We start from the raw sequence: 21623 nt of genomic DNA on the forward strand, positions 1-21623 counted from the left end.
TCATGCTTTTATTAAATTAAAATTATTCTAGGTTTATTGCTTCCTCCTTTTGCCGTTAGGGTTTTTGTTAGCTGACCATTGCACCCTCTACAACCTTTTGCCCTCTACATCTTTGGTCCCTGTGCATTTATATTTATTAATGATCTTTACTTATCTCTCAACTTAGTGGTCTTGATGATGAATACTGGTTGTGATTTGAAACATTGACTTAAAAACAATGAGCACTGTGGATCGTCTTTTGACTTTACATTCTTCAAACTCTAACCACAGAAATCTGCAAACATATAGCATATTCTTTGTTATTATAAACCAACTTCCCTTTGAAGGGGAATGCTTGGAAGAGGTGAAGATTTAGAGAGCACGACAAGAATGTTAAATTAATGGAATTTTCAAATTTTTGTACATTCTTTTTAATTTGCTTGGTTTTCACGAAGCTTGTTATCAATGTATGCCCTAACAATCATGCTTGGCATTATTTTGCTTATTTCAAGATGTTAGATTTCTCTCTTGTTAAAGCTGCTATACTATTAATCATCATGGTTGATATTGTTCTTATTCAATTATGACAAACCTGTGAACTCTACGCTTGACTCTTGCAAGTTTTTCTTGGCTAAATCTAGGATTGTGCAGGTTTTGTGTAGGCACGGTGTCATCACACTATCCCCTTGATCCACACATTTGATTCCAATGATATCCTAAACAATTATTGGACGATCATGGTAAGCCACACATTCTGTAAATCTATGTTATCTTCCTTGATCTTCAACATTGATAGGAACTTGAGAGGATACACCTTAGGGCTAGAGGACAAGCGAGTTTCAGACCATGGTATAATTTCCTCACCCTTCGTGATATCATTGAGAAGTTGAGACATTGCTCCTTGAAGGGCTTTTGTTGCTTTCTATATGTTTGGAAGGTGTTTGATGTAGTCTCAGGCAAGGCCCTATTCCAAAGACTTAGAGATATTGGCATCTCATAGATCCTCATCACTATTATCATGCGTCTCTGAGTTTGTTATGGGTTGCATTTGCACAACACCCAAGAAGTGAGGTTTATGAGTTTGTTATGGGTTGCCTTTGCACAACACCCAAAAAGTGAGATTTTGTTTGAAGTATCAGTTGGTATGAAGCAGGGTTGCTCTCTTTCTCCAACTTTATCTGCATGAGCATATCTAGTGCAAGGATGTTCATCTTCCCCACCACGTCTTGGTCTTCATTCTCCTAATTTTTGACAATGTAGCCTTCTTGGCAACCACCCTTGAGGGTTTTATAGAGACAACTTGATGCTTTACCTAGTTTTTGTGATCTTTGACAGTTGATGGTCAACTCAGATAAAAGGAAGGTCATGATCTTCAATCAGTTGAAAAATGTTCTGAATTCTCACAGACCACCACCTTTTCTTCAAGGAGGCTGGAGATCAAAATCACCACCTTTTACACCTCTTACACCTATTTGGGGGCTTTGTGTTTTTGATCTAGATCTGGTTTGAGGAAGGCTCTCCAACTCGAGATTGACAAGGTCTATGTCTCCCTCTCTCTCCTCAAGCAACAATGTTTCTAGAACTACTTCTAGGACATATTGTCCAAGTTGGAACCGATGGATAATATTATTGGACCTAGAGTTCTCTATGGCTTGGAGGTTTGGGGACCTAGTTATTGGAGTTGGATTGGGCCATGACACAGAGTTCATGTCTTTATGCTTTGACAGAGAGTTTACGTCTTTATGTCTTTATGAGTGGGCTTTGACTCTCGAGGCTCAACATTGTTAAGGTCAAAACAATCTTTGTATTGGTATCACTTTTGTACCAGGTCTGGATATTTGCTGGCTTCACTATTTGGTAGAGATTGTTACCCCTATATTCTCAACTTCTGCATGGAGGCCATTGCTAGTCCTCTGAGCTATGTTCATTGTTGGTTGCGAAAATTGTATGTTTACTATTCAATCTGCATATCAACCTAGTTTGTATGAAGCACCGAAATGATTTGGAGTTTCCGAAACGGGTTCGTTTAGAAATGTCACCTCCCAAAAATGGAAACGCCGGCCGAAACGTCGTCCAAAACGTCATATATATATATATATATATAAAGAAATTTATAAATAAGTGAATAACACATTATCTTGCAAGAGAAAAGGGAATAAGACCCATATATGACAATTTAGAAGGAAAACCAAGTCTATATTAACTCTGATAGTTGATTACATGATGGTAGAGTTTCGATTGAGTTTCGGGTACGGGTATGTCCTGAAACGCCGGGTTCCTAGAAGTTTTGTGCAACATAGATATCAACAGACTGCCTCTCTGCCTTAGATACTCTTTAGATGTTATTGGCCACCACCTATCGACCAAGCCAGAGCTTAATAGGATTACTAGAGACTCAGAGAGGACATCTAGAGGCAGTACATTCAGGTGACATGGGTCACCCCTTCAGGTGGTTTGACACTTAAGATGGTTCTGTATAGAACACATTATGGAGCTGAAGGAGGGCACTAATGTCAATCCTGCTTACACTTTGTTATTGGATGTATGCTCTTATGATCCTTCTGATCAGATCTTACTGGTGGACAGGATTTAATTTTGTCATCTTCAAGAGACTGAGATGGAGGAGCATTTCATCTGAGGTGCCTCGTATGAAATCATGGGGTGCCTTTACTACTACCTTTTTTAGGGAGTCCTGTAACTCAGATTCCTAGACCAATAGTGTCTAGCATTGTTTGTGAGGGGAGCCTTCAAACTTCTCTCTATTTCTCTGGTCACTTTCCCCAGATTGGACACATCTAGAACAAGTAAGTCTTTATTCCTTGTTCTTCCAGCAGACACACATCTAGAACAAGTAAGTCTTTATTCCTTGTTCTTCCAGCAGACAAGGGCACAAGGATAGGCAGACAACACCACCATTCTTGCCACTAAATCCATGAGATATATGTGATTTCTCGGGTGATCAGTAGTGACCACTCAATGAGATCCATATGGAGATATTGTTTTGGATATAGAGATAGCTCTCACAACACCAACAGATAGACAGACTCCTCTTGATCTTGATGGTAGTTTCATCTTCTAGACAACAGGGCATGTCATAGACCAGCTCTTCCAATTTTTGCAGGTCCTCTGGTCAGTCACATAGCAGTAGTTTCTTCTCTATGATCTTGGATGTTAGGGGAGTCACTGAGGTCTCTAGCTGAGAGGTTAGGAGTGACTCGGTCAGTCCCTCCTCATCCTCAGGTGGCAGTCTCACTTCCTAGTCCTTGGTTGTGAAGCTTGAGAGGCATCCTTGGGTTCTCAGCGGTCCTCTCACTTCATCCTGCTTATGCAACAAAGCCTTGTACTCTGTCCTTGGCTGTTTGATTTGTATATCTTTGATGATGTAGAGTTGAGTAGTTCTGTTGTTATCTTGCTTTTCTAGGAATGACTTGTTCTCTCCCACTTTGTATGGACATGAATGTACTTAATAGCAGTCCCATTGACCTTTTCATAGTCATTCATTGGACATCAATAAAATTATCTCATCCTATCTTGCATTTTGTCAATTTAAATAATAGAATCCAAGAAGCCATAATAAGGCCCATAATCTGCACACTTTGTAGAATCTAAATTGCAAAAATAAATCTTTAATGTCATTGCTTTTACGTTCATTTGAATTTTTGTACTATTTTCTTTCATCGGTCTCTTTCTGTTATTGTTCTCCCCACAATTAATATTCCAATCACGCTGTAAATTCTATTGTGTGGAGATGTGTGAATTTAAGCAGGTGTGTCTTTCTATTTGACCCCATCTGTCTTGCAAATTATTTTATGAATAGATAGTCCTGAAGCTAGGAATAGTTTTATGTTGACCCCCCACCATTATGAAATCTAGAGGGTGACCTTCCATGTTCATAGGCTACAGGTAGTTGATGTCATATTTGTTATCTAGAGAGTATATGTTTCTGATAACTTGCCCTGACAGGGTTCTTGGCACCTCATTTGGGACATTTTGAAAAGCGCAGATGCAAGAGGTTGCAGGAGAACGTGGAGGTTATTTACATGGGAGAGGGGGTATTTGCTTATTCTTATAGCTCAAGTTTCCATTTATGTAGTCAACTTATATTTTAAAAGAAGCTGTCTTTGTTGTTTCTCATTTAATTTTTCTATGGATGTATTTGTTTGGGTAATAAGAACAGCAAGATGCCAAAGTGTCATTATGAATTTAGTTGTGGATATTTGAGATTGCTTGACAAAGGCATCATTTGTTGAGGAAAATGCAGCATTAGACAGTGATGATCTGCTTTATCTGAAAGAACAAATGGAAGCTGAGGAAGATGCTGAACGACTTCGGCAGAGGACAGAGAAACGTGCTTTTGCAGCCTTTAAGATATCCTTTGTTTATGCATTTTCTTGTGTTGGTGAAAAACATGAATTTTATAGTATATTCTATTTTCAGCAAATCATTTCCTTTATCAAATTCATTATACAAATTAATATGGCTTCTTGGATAATTTCCTGGCATTGTATTACCTACCTAAATCTTTATCAAATTCATTATACAAATTAATATGGCTTCTTGGATAATTTCCTGGCATTGTATTACCTACCTAAATCTTTAGTTATGCTTATCTTGAGCTGTAGATTCTTGACTTTGTTTGCACAGAGCAGCAAGCTTGGCTGATTCTTCTCCTCCAATACCTCTTCCACTTCGAGTTGAACCAAAGCCTAAGAGTGGTATCAGGTATGCTGTATCTCTTATAAGTTTCATTTATGCTTGAAGTAGTTAGATCCTAGGTTATACTGGCAAGGGTTTCAACTACTTTTTGGGTTAAGAAAGTCTAGAACAATTAAACAATTACAAAGTTGACACTCCAAAGATGAGACACCGAGATTCAAAAGACAGTAATTCAGATTTTCAAGAGTCCACCCTTTGCTATTATCAACATGAGCTTGACTCTTAAGTGTAACCAATATCTTAATTTATTGCATTTGGATGAATCCATAATCATAAGAGGAACTGTAAATATAGTTCAATTGCATGGAAATGCCATCATGTGCTGTTTTAATTGATTTGTTCAATTTTTATCGTAACATCCAAATTTGAAGAATATACTACAGGTTACTATTTCTTACTACTTATATTAATGATGCATACAACTTAGATCTCCTAGCTCACTTCTTACCTGGCGTTACTCTCTTTGCTTGTATCAAACTCTATGTTGTCCACCAATGCATCTATTGGTGTGGCCTAAACGTAGTTGTGCGTCCTTTGGTGAGTGCGGACTGCGGAGTATTCATCTGTGTCATGGATATCTTGATCCATAGCTCCAGATCAATTTGGTCAAAGACTCAGGAAGCAAAAATAGAAAAAATATATAATCATTTATGTTCAGAGACTAGATGATTAAAAGAGATCAATAGGATTTGAAAAGTACATAATATGAAAATACACTGTAGGGAGTGTGCAGTGCAATTTGGAGACCAGATAATAATAACTAAAGCAAAACATAAAATAGGGCACCTCCAGATTAGATAACAATGAACGAGATCAATCATAAAAGGAGGCATCTACAAATGAAAGGGGTATTGTTGTCACTCTATTGGTGAGAATGCTTGCAATTAAATAGACAGTAAAAGACAAGACCGATAAGAAAAGGTTCTGACTGTCCACCGCAATTTCTTGTTTCCTTTAAAAATGTGTGTAATGTTGAGAAGTTTCATGTGCTTATATCCTCTGCTAGCCAAAAGCTGCCAATGGCACTGTGAAAGTACATCGTTGCACTCCATCCTTGCAGGCACACAGGCCAGGATCTTGTCCCTGACCAAAAAATTAAACTAAGCTAATTAAAGTAAAAATAAAAATATTTAGCATACATCAAGTAACATAGAAGAGGAATCAATTTTGAGAATTTCTTTGTCTGTCTTTTTCTGGCTCCACATAATTCCTTGATACGAGATTGATACTGCTGCCATGGTGGATACATGATACCCTCTGAGATCAGAGTACTTGTGGGTGTTGTCATTTCCTTTTGGTCATCAGAGTGATATTGGATGTTGAGAGGTGTGGGATCAATGAGGAAGGTTCCCGTGCTTCAAAAGCTCATATATTCTATAGTTTTGTCCAAAAATACCATATATCATATATGGTTTCACACAACTTTATATGGTATTCTAAGGTCATGTGGTATGTTGCACTTGTGTCAAGTAGCCATGTATCTCTTCAGGAAGTAAATGAAGATAGTGCAATGTGCAACCTTTTGGCAAGTCTGATGTTTTACTTTTGTCTTCTTTTTGATCTTGCTTGTCTTTTATCTTCTCCCAAGCGATTTTTCATGTCTTTGCCTCATGTTCATTCTTGCCAGATCAGACACATTGAAGCTCAGATCTCTCATGGGGATTATTCGTACCCTGTTGCTCATAAATTCCTTTGCATCTTGGTGAGCACAATGGAGGAAATCTATTTTGCAAACTACTTCATATCACCCTTGTAAATTAATCTCAATCATAGGCTCATCACTAGGTGGAGTCCTAGTCAGCACAAAGTTTCTTGATATGCCTCTCCATCACCCTTTCCAAGTTTTTGAAGACCAGTAAGAAACATTTACTGTTCCTCTTCAATCCATGGTGCTTCCTCTCTCGAGAATATTTACTAACAAGACCCTTGGATACATAACCATTTGCAGAAGTAGTAGCATTAGTAACTGATTTTCAAGGCTCCATAGCTGAAGTTGAGCTCAAGATGTTACTAGGGGTGTTGTTGGAATAATGCAACAAACTTCCCATACACTCTTGTGTATTTGACCATTAGTTAGTTGAACTCCAAACAATTTCACGTCATGATTGGGGAATGTTTTGTAATTATGACAATTGTGCACACAGTTCAAACATTTTCTTGTCATGTTATATGCATCAAAATTAATGTCATTTCCCAAATCAAAACCCCATAGAGACAAAAAACAAATAAAGCCTAATTTGTAGCAAATGACAAAGATGCTATGAATGAGAGAATCCAAAATTGAAGGCAGATCCAAATAGGAGATTGAGGATACCTAGAATGCCAATGGTCCAACAATATCATGTAAGGAGAGAGATAACCAGAGCCAGTGGTCACGTCGAGGAATAAGTCCACACTTGGTTGATTATTTCATTAATGTGAGCCATATATTAATAGAAAGAGAATGACCTTTGGTTTCATCTTCCAAGGTTTGAATGACTCTTCATATCAACCTATGACTCTTAGTATTCCTTTACATTTATATACAAGGATATTTATGATTTTACCTCAATCACAAAGGATTGGGTATTTAACATTTTCCTCCTTAATCCAAAAAAATGTTTGAGTCTAAGCATCTTTCCAAACTTTTCTCTTCCAAGTGATTTGGTGAAAATGTCTGCAATTTGCTCACTTGTGGAGTAATGTCTCAAATGAATAGTCTTGGCTTCTACATGATATTGAATCAGTTGGTACTTTGTGTTCATGTGCTTGGTTTGATAGAATCTGGTATTCTTGGCCAATTTGATTGTAGAAGTATTGTCAACCAAAATAGTAGAATTCACTTGTTTCTCCTACAACTTTTCAAGTATTTTCCTGAGACACACAATCTCCTTTGTTGCTTTTGCAATTGCCACATAGTCTTTATTGTGGAATTTGTTGGAATTGACTGTTTGTGTGATCTGTAGGAGACAAGTGTTGATGCAAGACTCATGAGATTGTCAGAAGTTGATAGTCCATTATCTTTATCCCCATCAAATTCTGAAGTAGAATATCCAATAATGTTGAAGTTAGCTGCCTTAGAATACTTGAGTCCAAAATCACGAGTCCCCTTCAGGTATTTTAAAACTCTTTTTGTAGCATATCAATGCCCTTCACTAGGTTTTGGCATAAACTTGGAAAGAATCCTGACAATGAATGAAATATCTAGTGTAGTGGTGGTAAGGTAGATAAGACTTCCCACAAGTTGTTTGTGTTGGTTGCATCCTCAAAAGTCATTATCTTCTTTTGTTCCATTAGAGTAGAGAGAGGGTTACACTGAGCCATGCCAAACTTGTTCAACAATTCTCCAATTTACCTATGTCAGAAAACAAATAGGTACTTTGGATTTGGAGTCTCTTCAATGCCGAAATAGTACTGAAGACATCTCAAATCTGTCATCTCAAAGCCTTTCTTCAATTTTTTCTTTATGGATGAAATATAGCTTTCATTCTCAATTATCAATAGATCATCTACATGCACTACAAAATATACAACAATTTTCCCAACTTTTTTGTCAAACAGAGTTGCAACATCAAGATTAAAGTGTTTGAAATTGAATTTCAGAAGATGCTTAGTTAGCTTTTCATACTAGACTCACGGTGCTTGTTTCAGGCCATATAAGGATTTTATGAGTTTACATACTTTTTGTTCTTGTACCTTGACAGCAAAACCTCTTGGCTGAGGCATGAAGACATTCTCGTTCAAATCTCCATTCAATAAGTAGTTTTCACATCATTTTGATGAACTTTCCATCCATTTTGTGCTGCCAAGGCAAACAGGGTATGAATGGTGGCCCATTTAGTTGTGGGGACAAATTTTTTCTCTTGATCAGTGCCTTCTTTAATTGTAAATCCTTTTTCCATGAGCCTTGCTTTGTGTTTGTCAAGTGAGCCATCTGATTGTACATATACTTCGAGATCCACTTGTAGCAAATTGGTTTGGTTTTGAATGGAGTGGCCATCAAATTCCATGTTTTATCCTTGATGAGAGTATCATACTCTTTCTACATGGCTTCTCGCTCACCTTGAGAAGCAATGTCTCTAAAGGAAGTTGGTTCAAAGATAGTAGATAAATTCAATTCCCAATCATATGAAACATCCATATCATCTACGTCATCTAAATTTATATTATCCACATCACCTCCGTCTTGTCTGGTGGAATCTTTGGTTCCTATCTTTCTGACTTCATTAGGATGAACACTTTGTTTGGTAGAATCTTTGGTTCTTGTCTTTCGGACCTTATTAGGATGAACACTTTGTCTGGCGGAATCTTTGGTTCCTGTCTTGATGAGCCACTTAGGTGGATTTTTCTAGGATGGTCTAGGTTTCCCCATTGATTGAGATGGTGTTGCATTTCTACAAGGTTCAACCTTTCAATCCTCTTAATCACATCATCCAATTGAACATTCTGATTTGATGAAGTGGCCAAAACTTCATGAGGGGGAGAGGGTGCTTCAAAAGGAGATTCTAGAGAGTGATCCAAGATAGGAATCCGCCATTCAAGAAGCAGAATCTCATCATCAAATTCATGATATATCTTTACATGGGTAAATCTATCTAGACGATCAACTTGCTGCTCAACGGATTTGTCCTTCTTGGAAGGTTCAAGAAAAAATACATCTTTGGAAATAATGATATTTTTGTTTACCTCATTGTAAAGATGATATGCCTTGGTGGTATTTGACTACCCCAAGAAGATGCACTTTGGACTCCTTGTTTCAAGCTAGTTTCTTTTCTGCTCATGATTCAAGGCACAGCAAGTGGAACCACATTTCATAAGGACTCTTATTTCCAAGAGCATGAGATGGACACCTATTTTTCACATACACTACGAATAGAATTGCATCAACCCAAAACATCAACTTCACATTTTTGAGAAACGTCACGGAACAAACTATATTTAAGAATCTTGTTATTCTTTTAGCTACAGCATTCTGTTGAGGATTGTATGGAATTGTGGTTTGATGTTGAATCCCATGTTGCCAAAGAGTTTTAAAATTCATTAGATGCATACTCTCCTCCATTATCAATATGAAGAGAGCCAATATTGGATGGCGCTTCATTTTGGATCCATACATGAAACTTTTTAGAAGTTTCAAAAGCTTGTGATTTATCTTTCAACTAATATAGTTGACACATCAATGAAACTCATGATATGATAAAACAAGGATGGGGTGACGTATGTTACACTGTATCAATCCAAGTTTTCTACACGCTTTGAAAAGGTTGTTTGCTATGTGTTCCAAACAAACAAGTATCACATTGCTTCATTTTCCTAGGAGTAGTAGGCAAACCAAAAACACTATTTTTTTTTCAATACACGAAGATTGTCATGATTAATGTGTCCAAATATAGCTTGCCACAATATACTAGAAAGTAATGTACCTTCATCATGGTGAGATAGGTATGCAAAATTTTGTGTGAGCAGATGTTCCTTTCAACTTCAACAATATTTCATCCTCCATTCCTATTATAATGACCATGTTGTTTGAAGTCTTCCTTATTTAAACTTTACCATTGAAGATATGAATGGAGTAGCGTTGCTCTTCAATGTGCATAAGAGACAAGTTGCTTCATACATTCGGAAGATGGAGCACACCATGCAAAAGGAAATTGGGGAATTTGGGGAATTAGACTAGAGGGTGCTAATTCTCGAAGGTTTGAGGCTTGATTTATCTACATAATGAAAAACATTATCTACACTGTATTGAAATCTTCAAAGAAATCTCTCTAGAGGTTCATGTGGCATGTTGCACTTGTGTTTAGTAGACAGGGGTCTCTCCAAGAAGCGAAGGAGATGTGAAATAAATCTTCATTTACTCTAATATTGCAATGCAAAACAATGTAATGGATAGATTTAGGTGCTTTACCTTGCTCTAAGTCTAATGTTTTACCTTTGTTTTCTTTTTGACCTCGCTTTTCTTTGATCTTCTCCCAAGGGATTTTGTATGTCTTCATTTCATGTCCATTCTTGCCACATTAAACACATTGATGCTCAGATCTCTCATGGGGATAATGCTTACACCTTGCCTTTGAAATTCTTTTGCATTTTGGTGAGCAACATGAAGAAATCTTCTTGAACACAAATTGCTTCGTCTTGCCCATGAAATGAATCTTTATCACTAGGTGTAGGAGTCTTCGTTGGCACAAGGTTTCTTGATATGCCTCTCCAATCACCCTTTTCAATATTTTGAAGACCAATGAGGAATATGCGGTGTTCCTTTTCAGTCCATGGAACCCATTTCTTATACCCTCCTCGAGAATAATTATGAATAAGGCCATTGGATACATAACCATCTACAAAAGTAGTAACATTAACAACTAATTCGCAAGGTTCCATAGTCGAAGCTAAGCTTGAGCTGTTATTAAAGGGGGCGATGTTAGAATTGTTGAAATATGTAAACTTGTTCGGTCTTCATTATGGCATATGTAATCGTGATTTTATGTATTTAATGAAAAGAGAAATAAATTTATTATTTGTATTCTTGAGGCATGGGTTTCATGCTCAAGGGAAATTTATTTTTAGGTCAAGCACCCATTGAGTGTTTCTAGGTTTGTCATAAAGTCAATTGAGTCATTGTCATGTATTGAAGACCCATTTGGGCATGTTACATATTGTAAAGAAAAATTTATTGAGTCAAAATAGAGTCAAAGGACTCCAAGACCTCGTCATGCCACAAAGAACAAGTTGGCCTACATGAAGGGACAAGTCGGCCTCAAGATAGCAATTCGTTGCCCTCACAAGCCTATAAATAAGAAGGAATTGACCTCATTTGCACACTCACTCACTCAAGTTCAATCTCCTCAAGATAGAAGCTAGAAAAGGATGAAGAAGAAGAAGATCAAGATCGAAGTTTTTAGGCCTCTCTCTCTCTCTCTCTTTCGTTAGGGTTTCTACAGTTTCTGGGCTAAACGAAATTCTAAAGCTATATCGAAGCTGTGAAGTTGTAAGGTCAAAACTGTGAAGCTGCAAGGTCGAAGCTGACTCCATATTGAAGCTGTGAAGTTGTTTGGTCGAAGCTGTTGAAATTGCATCAAGGTCAAAGCTATGAAGCTGCTAGGTCGAAGTTACTGAAGCTTCTAGGTCGAAGTTGCAAAAATTATTGCTGCAGTCGAAATTGCTGGAGAAGTTTTTGGAAGGTCGAAGTTTGTTGCTCGAAGCTGTGTAAGGAAAACTCATCAAGAAGGAAGGATGGCTTGGTCTTGGAGGGTCTTGGTCAAGGGTCATAGGTCTTGGAATTCGTCAATTGAAGTTTTATAAGAAGAGAAGGATTTTGGTGGGTTTTCCTCTCATTTGGAGAGGTTTTGGCCCTGGCTGATCTTCTATATCTTGTGCCCTATTGTCTCATTGTTCTTTATGATTTGGTAGCTGTTTGATGATAAAGATCAATTAATAGTAATAAGAAAAGAAGTTAATCAAGTAAAGTAAAATTAAAACTACAACACATGCAGTTATCAAAGTAAGAGAAATCACCTACACTTGTTGCCCCCTAGATTTTTGAACATGGTATCAAAGCTAGTGTGACTACATTAAGGAAGGGCAACACGAAGGATACTCTAGGGCCGAAGTATAAAGAGATCATCTTGGAAACATCAAGAACATCAATCATCAAGAAGGACTAACCCTCTCATCATATTGAAAGTGAATAATTAAGAGCATCAAAGAAGACCTCAAAACCCTAGCTCATCTAAGGAAGGGTTCCTCACTTGAAGCGTGCTTGGGAATCTCACACATTCAACAATCATTATCACAAGGAAGGAGGAGCGAAGCACTTTTGGGTATGTTTTTATAGGGTCTCCACACGTGCAATGTATTAAGACATCCTTCTGCAACAAGTAGTATTGAATTTCAACCACCATCAAGGATCAAGTTTTGTGCTAAGAAAGGTCTCCTTTACAAACCAAAATAGCAAGAAAAAGAAGTCAAGTCAAGCGAAGTAGAAAAGAGGCAAATTTGTCCATCCTCTAGCCACACGTGTTGTTGACACCTAATCACTGGGATTGGGTGAATATGTATAAAATAATGTAAATAGAAAATAAGGAGAGTTGGAATATGAAGAGACACTGGGAGATGAAGCCAAGAGTCTCTCCCTCCATGTATATATCTATGAACAACCTTAATGTAAAAACACAATTCGTTTTGAGGAGTTACCTCTCGGCCTGACATGGTATCAGAGCTCAGGTCTCAGCCATTATTTTTGTCTCCCTTCCTGCCCTTGTAATTCCCTTCTGCCCGTGTTCTAGGCAGTGCAACAACCAATAATTCTTGCTCCCAAAACAACGAAGACGATCCTAGAAAATCCAATGAGGAGGCAGCAAACACAAATAATGGCAGCTCAGGTCTCAGCCATTATTTTTGTCTCCCTTCCTGCCCTTGTAATTCCCTTCTGCCCGTGTTCTGCATATTACTGTCACCTTTGTCCTGCAATTTAATTTTTTTTTGTGTTTGCTGCCTCCTCATTGGATTTTCTAGGATCGTCTTCGTTGTTTTGGGAGCAAGAATTATTGGTTGCTGCACTGCCTAGAAGTACTGTGTTGTAATGGGTTTATACATAACCTCCGTGACTGTTGTGCAGCAGAAGAGTGGTAAGCTTGGCATGGTTTATACATAACCTCCGTGAATTTTGTTTTGTTAAAAGGCGTAGGTGACTGTGTATTATCTCCATGTTACTATGTGGCATTACTGTGTGGTGATTTGATGGCCTGACTTGTGTGTAGACTGTGTTAATTTTTTTGTTACTGTGCAACTGTGTATTGCACCGCTCTCGCCACCGGTTGCCAGAGCATCGTGGCATCAAACACTGTGGTATTTACGCACACAGTCAGAGTGTTGTCGCCAAAGTATACCACCATTCCTCCCGCATACCACCGGTTTTTCCTGCTATGTTGAATACTGTGTATCATGCTCCAATCTCATATTGGCTCTATTTGCACTTGTAATGGAAAAAAATATACTTCAAATGAATTTGAAAACGATATTTGCCAGCATGGGATCAAACATCAAACAACCGTGCCTTATAATCCCCAACAATAGAGTAGTTGGAAGAATGAACAGGACAATCTTAAATATGGTACGTTCCATGATGTTTTCAAGAATGTTAAACTGATATTTTGGGCTGATGCAGTTCTATGTGCTATGTATATAAAGAATATGTGTACATCTAATGCTATTAGAAATAGGACTCCTTATGAAATGTGGTATGGCCACATTCCTTCAGTAAAGCATCTCAGGGTTTTTGGTTCCACTTGTTATGCCTTGATACCTAAGGAACAAAGAAACAAACTTGGTGCAAGGAGTCATAAGTGTATCTTCATGGGGTATTCAAATACCTCCAAAGCACACTGTCTCCATGATGAAGTTAATAAGAAGTTTGTAGTGTCTACAGATGTGATCTTTCTTGAATCTTCCAAGGCTGACAATGTTGTTGATTGGTGGCTTGATCGCTTGGATAGATTCGGACATGCAAAGTCTTTTCAGAATTTGATAATGAGATTCCACATCTTGAAGAGGGGATTCCTATACTGGATCAATTTGTGGAATCTTCTTTTGAAGCACTCTCGTCCCCACATGAAGCTCCAACCACTGATGACACTTTTAGTGATTTGATTGACAGAATTGGGAGACTCAATCTTGATTCAGCCCCAATTGAGTAGCCTGGGCCATCTCAGAAAGGTCCTTCAAAATGGTTGACAAAGACACTTGAAAGTGTTCATCCTAATGAGGTTGGAAAGACAGGAACAAGAAATTCAACTAGGCAAAATGGAGGTGATGTAGACGATTCCAATTCACCTGTTGATATGGATGTTTCTTACAATTGTGGATTGATTTTGTCTTTAGATTCTGAACCAACTTCCTTCAAAGAAGTCGCTTCTCATGATGAATGGAAAGAAGCGATGCAAAAAGAGTATGATGCCTTGATAAAGATTGACACTTGGAAGCTGGTTGATCCTTCATTGGGAACCAAACCAATAGGCTGCAAGTGGGTCTATAAGAACAAAGTATAAAGTTGATATGAAAGAGAATGTTTTTATGTCCTAGCTAGAAGGATTTGTTGTGAAGGGTCAGGGACATAAAATATGCAAACTTGTAAAATCCTTGTATGGCCTCAAGCAAGCATCACGAGCTTGGTACGAGAAGTTAAATGAGCATCATCTGAAACTCAACTTCAAACATTATGATCTTGATGATGCAACTTTGTTTGTTAAGAAAGTTGGCAAAACAATTGTATATCTTGTGGTGTATGTGGATGCTCTTTTAATGACATGGAATAATGAGAGCTATATTGCATCCATAAAGAAGGAATTGAGGAAAGGTTTCGCAATGATAAACTTGGGGTATGTTCACTACTATCTTGGTATTGAAGTAACTCAACCTCTGAAGTTTATATTCTTCTCTCAGAAGAAGTACATTGGAGATTTGTTGAAAAAGTTTGGCATGGCTGAGTGCAATCCTTTGTCTTCTCCAATGGAACAGAACCTAAAGCTCACATCCACTGAAGGAAAAGAATTTGAGGATGCAACAAAGTATAGACAGTTCGTAGGAAGTCTCAACTACTTGACTACAAGAACATTGGGAACCAAACCAATAGGCTGCAAGTGAGTCTACAAGAACAAGTATAAATTTGATCTTAAAGAGAATGTTTTTATGTCCCTAGCCAGAAGGATTTGTTGTGAAGGGTTAAAAACATAAAATATGCAAGCTTGTAAAATCCTTGTATGGCCTCAAGCAAGCACTGCGAGCTTGGTATGAGAAGTTAACTGAGCATCTTCTGAAACTCAACTTCAAACATTATGATCTTGACGATGCAACTTTGTTTGTCAAGAAGGTTGGCAAAACAATTGTATATCTTGTGGTGTATGTAGATGATCTTTTGATGACAGGGAACAATGAGAGCTATTGCATCCATAAAGAAGGAATTGAGGAAAGATTTTGAAATGATAGACTCGGGGTATGTTCATTACTATCTTGGTATTGAAGTAACTCAACATCCGAAGTTTTTATTCTTCTCTTAGAAGAAGTACATTGGAGAACGGTTGAACAAGTTTGGCATGGTTGAATGCAATCCTTTGTCTACTCCAACGGAACAAAACTTAAAGCTCACATCCACTGAAGGAAAAGAATTTGAGGATGTAACAAAGTATAGACAGCTTGTAGGAAGTCTCAACTACCTGACTACTACCAGACCAAACATTTCATTTAGTGTTGGAACCCTCTCCAGGTTTATGCAAAAGCCTTGTGAGGGGCATTAGTCTGCTGCGAAAAGAGTTCTAAAGTACTTGAAGGGAACTCAAGACTTTGGGCTCAAGTATACACAGATGGGCGACTTCAACTCGATTGGATACTCTGATTCAGACTTTGATGGAGATAAAGAAACTGGGGTATCTGCTTCAGGTTATGCTATGAGTCTTGGATTAGGAGCTGTCTCTTGGAGGTTACGCAAACAATCTGTTCTAGCAGATTGCACAACAGAGGTAGAATATGTGGCAATAGCTGAAGCAACAAAGGAAATTGTTTGGCTCAGGAAAATTCTAGAATACTTGCAGGTGAAACAGGTGCGAAAAGAGTTCTAAAGTACTTGAAGGGAACTCAAGACTTTGGGCTCAAGTATACACAGATGGGCGACTTCAACTTCATTGGATACTCTGATTCAGACTTTGATGGAGATAAAGGAACTGGGGTATCTACTTCAGGTTATGCTATGAGTCTTGGATCAGGAGCTGTCTCTTGGAGGTTACGCAAACAATCTGTTCTAGCAGATTCCACAACAGAGGCAGAATATGTGGCAACAGCTGAAGCAACAAAGGAAATTGTTTGGCTCAGGAAAATTCTAGAATATTTGCAGGTGAAACAAGTGCATTCAACTCCACTCATGATTGACAACACTTCTGCAATAAAGTTGGCCAAGAACCCAAAGTTCCATGATCGAACGAAGCCCATCAATACAAAATACCATCTGGTTCGACATCATGTAGAGGCTAAGACAATCCATCTACGCCATTGTTCCCCAATTGATTGCAGACATCTTCACCAAAGCACTTGGAAAAGAAAGTTTGAAAGATTCAGAACGTTGCTTGGACTCACCAACACCCCTTCAGATTAAGGGGGGGAACGTTGACACCTAATCATTGGGATTGGGTGAATATGTGTAAAATAATGTAAATAGAAAATAAGGAGAGTTGGAATATGAAGGGACACTGGGAGATGAAGCCCAAGAGTCTCTCCCTCCATGAATATATCTATGATCAACCTTAATGCAAGAACACAATTCATTTTGAGGAGTTACCTCCTGGTCAGACACGTGTGAACTAGGGTTATTGCAGAAAAGGTCGAAATTGCAGAACTGCTACATCAAGCTGAAATCTGAGGAAGGGTCGGAATTTCAGGTTGTGAAACAAGTTTAACTAGTGTTGTCTTGAAGGAAGAAAAGCAGGAAAAAGCGTTGTCATCACCATCAAGGAATCAATGTGATCTCCTTTTGAGCCAAGGATCTCTTTTGAAGAAATACATCTACATCATCATCAAAATCAAGGATGCATCAAGTTGAAGATTTCATCATCTAGGAGTATCTTCATTTGACAAGTATCTTTATATCTATATTTCAATATGTCAAAATGACTTCATATTGCAAGGAGAGCAACAAATTGGTTGGGTTGTCAAACTTTCTTGCATGGAAGAAGAGGATAGATTTGATCCTCATAGAAAATGAAGTCATTGGTCATGATTGTCAAACCGCCGAAAGAAGAAGCTCAAGCTCTACAAGATGAAGATATCAAAAGAAGAAGGAATAACCTCATACTTTATGAGGGTGTCAGAAATAAGAGACCAACTCCAAGAGTTGGGAGAAATAATTTTTGACAAGGAAGTGACTACCATAGTGCTCAATGCACTACCAAAGGAATGGGGCAACTTCACATCAAGCATCTATGTGAAGAAGGAAGCTACTTCATTCAATGAACTATGGTCATTGTGCAAAATTGAAGAAACTAGGTTAAAGGGAAAAATCGATGTAGGATCAAAGCGAGCAAGCTCAAGCATTTGTTGCCATGGCTAGAAGAAAAGGGAAGTTTGGGAAGCTTGTTCCTCAGAAAAAGAAGAAGAACATGTTGAAGGTTCAATGCTATGGCTATCATGATATGGGCACTACAAGAAAGATTGTCCAAAGCTCAAGAAGGACAACAACAAAAGAGGAATGTAAGAAGCCCATATCACTGAAGAAGTGGAAGAAGCTAAAAAGAAAAAATCCAAGGAGGAGGAAGTAAAAGATCTCTACTATGATTGAGATAATAGTTCTTTTCAATTTTTTGTTTGAGGTTTTTTGTTGTAAAGTATAACTATCATGGTAGGAATCATTAGAAGCATGATAGGATGCATAATGTTAGGAGATGGCATCATAGAAGCATACGATTGAAATCAAGAGCTCGTGACATCATCATAAAGAAGTATGAAAGATAGAGAAGTCTATGGCTGTAATCTATAGAAGGATGTAGTTGTTGGTAACCTCATTAGAAGCATAAGTAGTACTTATGAGCAAAAAAAAGTCATTTAGTATAGAGCTCATCATACATCATTCAAAAGGAGCATTTTCAGGATGAGGATGATCAAGATCCGTTGTTGGGATCTTCATTGGAAGGTTCATCTACTGGAAGAAGCAAGTGTCTCATCGAGAATTCCAACTTGTATGGGATTCATGGGATGATGTCAAAAGAAGTGAAGCAGGTCAAGGGATTGAAGTTCTTTCTATCAAGGAAGTTGCCAAAGGAAGTCTAGATGACCAAAAGAAAGAGTTGAGGTATGTATGCTTGTACTTGATAAAATAAAGTCTTATGGTTGCAAATATCATGGATGAGTGTTCTACCTCAAGAGCATGATCAAAAGAAGGGATCTCCTCCTGTGAAAGGATGCATGAAGGCATGGTTCACACATTGACTAGATGAAATTGACATAATATGTCCTCATACGAAATATGAGGTGGTTGACAAAGTTGAGGAATATGATTGGAAGTTTCTGGGAGGAAATGTGTGAATAAAGAAAGGAAGAGATCATGAAAAATGCAACTAAGGAGAAGACAATCAACATCCAAGGACTAGAATATTTGACTATGATATCTCCATGGGAAAGATATGAAGATCTTGATAAAGTCTGAATAAAAAGAGAGACCCTTGACGTGTCAATATATATGCAGGACGCTGATAGATGTCATGATGAAAGACCATCACAAAGGTATTTTTGATTTATTGTTCATTTTCTATTTTTGAACAATATCTGGATGTGCTAATGCAGGGCTACCAAAGGAAGAGTGGTAGAAGTCATCTACAATTGACACTCATGTGGTAGGATGAAATATCCTGAAGGAAACATGATGCGAAGAAGGTAGCAAGCTATGAAGGAAATGCCAAATATGGACTAATAGATCACTTTCCAATGAAAGAAAGGATGACATGATTGACATGATTCATGAATGAAAGTGATGGATGGTCGATGCCCTACGGAGAAGTCTCAAAAAGATGAAGACTCATGAAAAAAGAAAAAGAAGTTCATGACATTGAAAGGAGCTCTTCAATCAATTGGTTGTCCCATGATCTCCACCTAAAGAGCTGCTAGAAGCAAGTCCCTCATTAAGTGGGAGCTTGGGTACATTCCTTTTATAGGAATGGGTACATTCCTTTTATAGGAATGGGTACATTCCTTCATTGGAATGGGCATATCCTCCCTAATTGGGAGGGAGAGATAGACACATCATTCTTGTCTCCACCTAGGAAGATAGAATGGAGGATTGGGTAAGCATCTAGTATTCGATATTCTTTGAGGATGTGGCAGGGCATCCAAAATAAGAGTAGTCGTAGAGGACCGGTATTCTTTGAGGACTAAGAATTCGAGATAAGAATAGTCCTGATGGAACATATTCTGAGAGAACCCGAGTGGGGCATATTCCTAGAGAGACAATGCTGGATGATATGATGCTATACAGATGGGTTACCAATCTGACTCTTATGAGAATTCTTCAGATTGAGAATGTCCAAGTATCGTGTATTGATTGTAAATACCTCCCTAGTTAAGAGGGAGTGTTGAAATATGTAACTAGGTTCGGTTTTCATAATGGCATATATAATCTTGATTTTATGTATTTAATGAAAAGAGAAAAATAAATTTATTATTTGTATTCTTGAGGCATGGGTTTCATGATCTAGGGAAATTTATTTTTAGGTCAAGCACCCATTGAGTGCTTCTAGGTTTGTCATAAAGTCAATTAAGTCATTGTCATGTATTGAAGACCCGTTTGGGCATGTTACATATTGTAAAGAAAAATTTATTGTTTCAAGATAGAGTCAAAAGACCCTCCAAGACCTTGTCATGGAACAAAGATCAAGTTGGCCTACATGAAGGGACAAGTTGTCCTCAAGATAGCAATTTGTGCCCCTCACAAGCCTATAAATAAGAAGGAATTCAACCTCATTTGCACGCTCACTCACTCAAGTTCGATCTCATCAAGATAGAAGTTGGGGAAGGATGATGAAGAAGAAGAAGATCAAGATTGAAGTTTTTGGGCGTCTCTCTAGCTCTATCTCTCTTTCATTAGGGTTTCTATAGTTTTTGGACTAGACGAAATTCTGAAGCTATGTCAAGGCTGTGAAGTTGTAAGGTCAAAGCTGTGAAGCTATTAGGTCGAAGTTGCTAGGTCAAAGTTGCAGAAATTATTGTTGGGGTCGAAGTGTCTAGAAGGTCGAAGTTTGTTGCTGGAAGCTGTGTAAGGAAAACTCACCAAGAAGGAAGGATGGCTTGGTCTTGGAGGGTCCTGGTCAAGGGTCATATGTCTTGGAATTTGTCAATTGAAGTCCTATAAGAAGAGAAGGATTCTGGTGGGTTTTCCTCATTTGGAGAGGTTTTGGCCCTGATTGATCGCCTATATCTTGTGCACTATTGTCTCATTGTTCTTTATGATTTGGTAGCTGTTTGATGATAGAGAACACTAGTAATAGTAAGAAAAGAAGTAATTAATCAAGTAAAAATACATCACAAGCAGTTATTAAAGTAAGATAAATGACCTACACTTGTTGCCCCTAGATTTCTCAATAGGAATAATGCACCAAATTTTCCATTCTCAAACTATTGTGTATTGGCCCATCAATTTGTGGAATTCCAAACAATTTCACGACATGTTTGGTGCATGTTCTAGAATTATGGCCATTGTGCCCACAATGTGAACACTTGCCAATCACATTACATGCTTCCCTAATTGAAAAACCTTGATACAAACAAAAAAACAGAAGTAGCTCAATTTGTAAAAATTACAGATGTGCTAGGAATGCGATAATTCAAGGCTGAAGGCAGATCCTAATAGGAGGATACATGGAATGAAAATGGTCAAGCAATAGTAAGTTTTAAAAACCGGCTGGCTTGAACTAGAAACCGGTCAAATTGGTCGGTTCATTGGGCGACCGGGTCAAACCGAACAAAAAGCTCGGTTTATGGGCCTATTTCGCTAAAAACCACAAGAACCGGCCCAAACTGGCCGGTTATGAAGGAACCGATCGATTTTCCCATAAACCGACCGATTCCTCCATAAACCAGTCGGTTAATTGCCAGTCTAGATACAGACCCCACAAAATGCAATTTTCTGAGTTTTGATGTTGTTTTGAGGGAAATTTGGAGTTGTTTCCCTCCAAAAACAAAACGTCTAAGAAAATCATGCCTCTCATCGCATTTGCCTCACACATATCAACCCTAGCAACTCTAGAAATCAATGCCGAATGGTAATGTTAAATTCTTAAAGTAAAAGTGACATTTTTTCATCCTTTTACTTAAATTTTTAACATTACCATGAAATGACTCAGGATGTTTGAGAGTGGTTTCGACCTCATTGGATTTCATATGGAAAAACTAGAATTTTAGAGTTCACTCTAAATTCAGTA

General features: G+C 38.0%; 1 protein-coding gene across 1 annotated transcript in view; it reads left to right on the top strand.

The window, feature by feature from the left end:
- Positions 1-21623, top strand: part of LOC149211142 (ankyrin repeat protein) — a 92555-nt gene that overhangs the window by 26894 nt on the left and 44038 nt on the right. Inside the window, exons 3-5 of the mRNA XM_089396937.1 lie at positions 3983-4031; positions 4241-4347; positions 4622-4701. Of these exons, the coding sequence (XP_089253063.1) occupies positions 3983-4031; positions 4241-4347; positions 4622-4701 (236 nt within the window). The remainder of the gene's footprint in view (positions 1-3982; positions 4032-4240; positions 4348-4621; positions 4702-21623) is intronic.

The sequence above is a fragment of the Pinus tabuliformis genome, chromosome 1_2, assembly GCF_031772625.1.
Source record: "Pinus tabuliformis cultivar Carrire ecotype Pingquan chromosome 1_2, CPIR1, whole genome shotgun sequence".
NCBI classification, from domain to species: Eukaryota; Viridiplantae; Streptophyta; class Pinopsida; order Pinales; family Pinaceae; genus Pinus; species Pinus tabuliformis.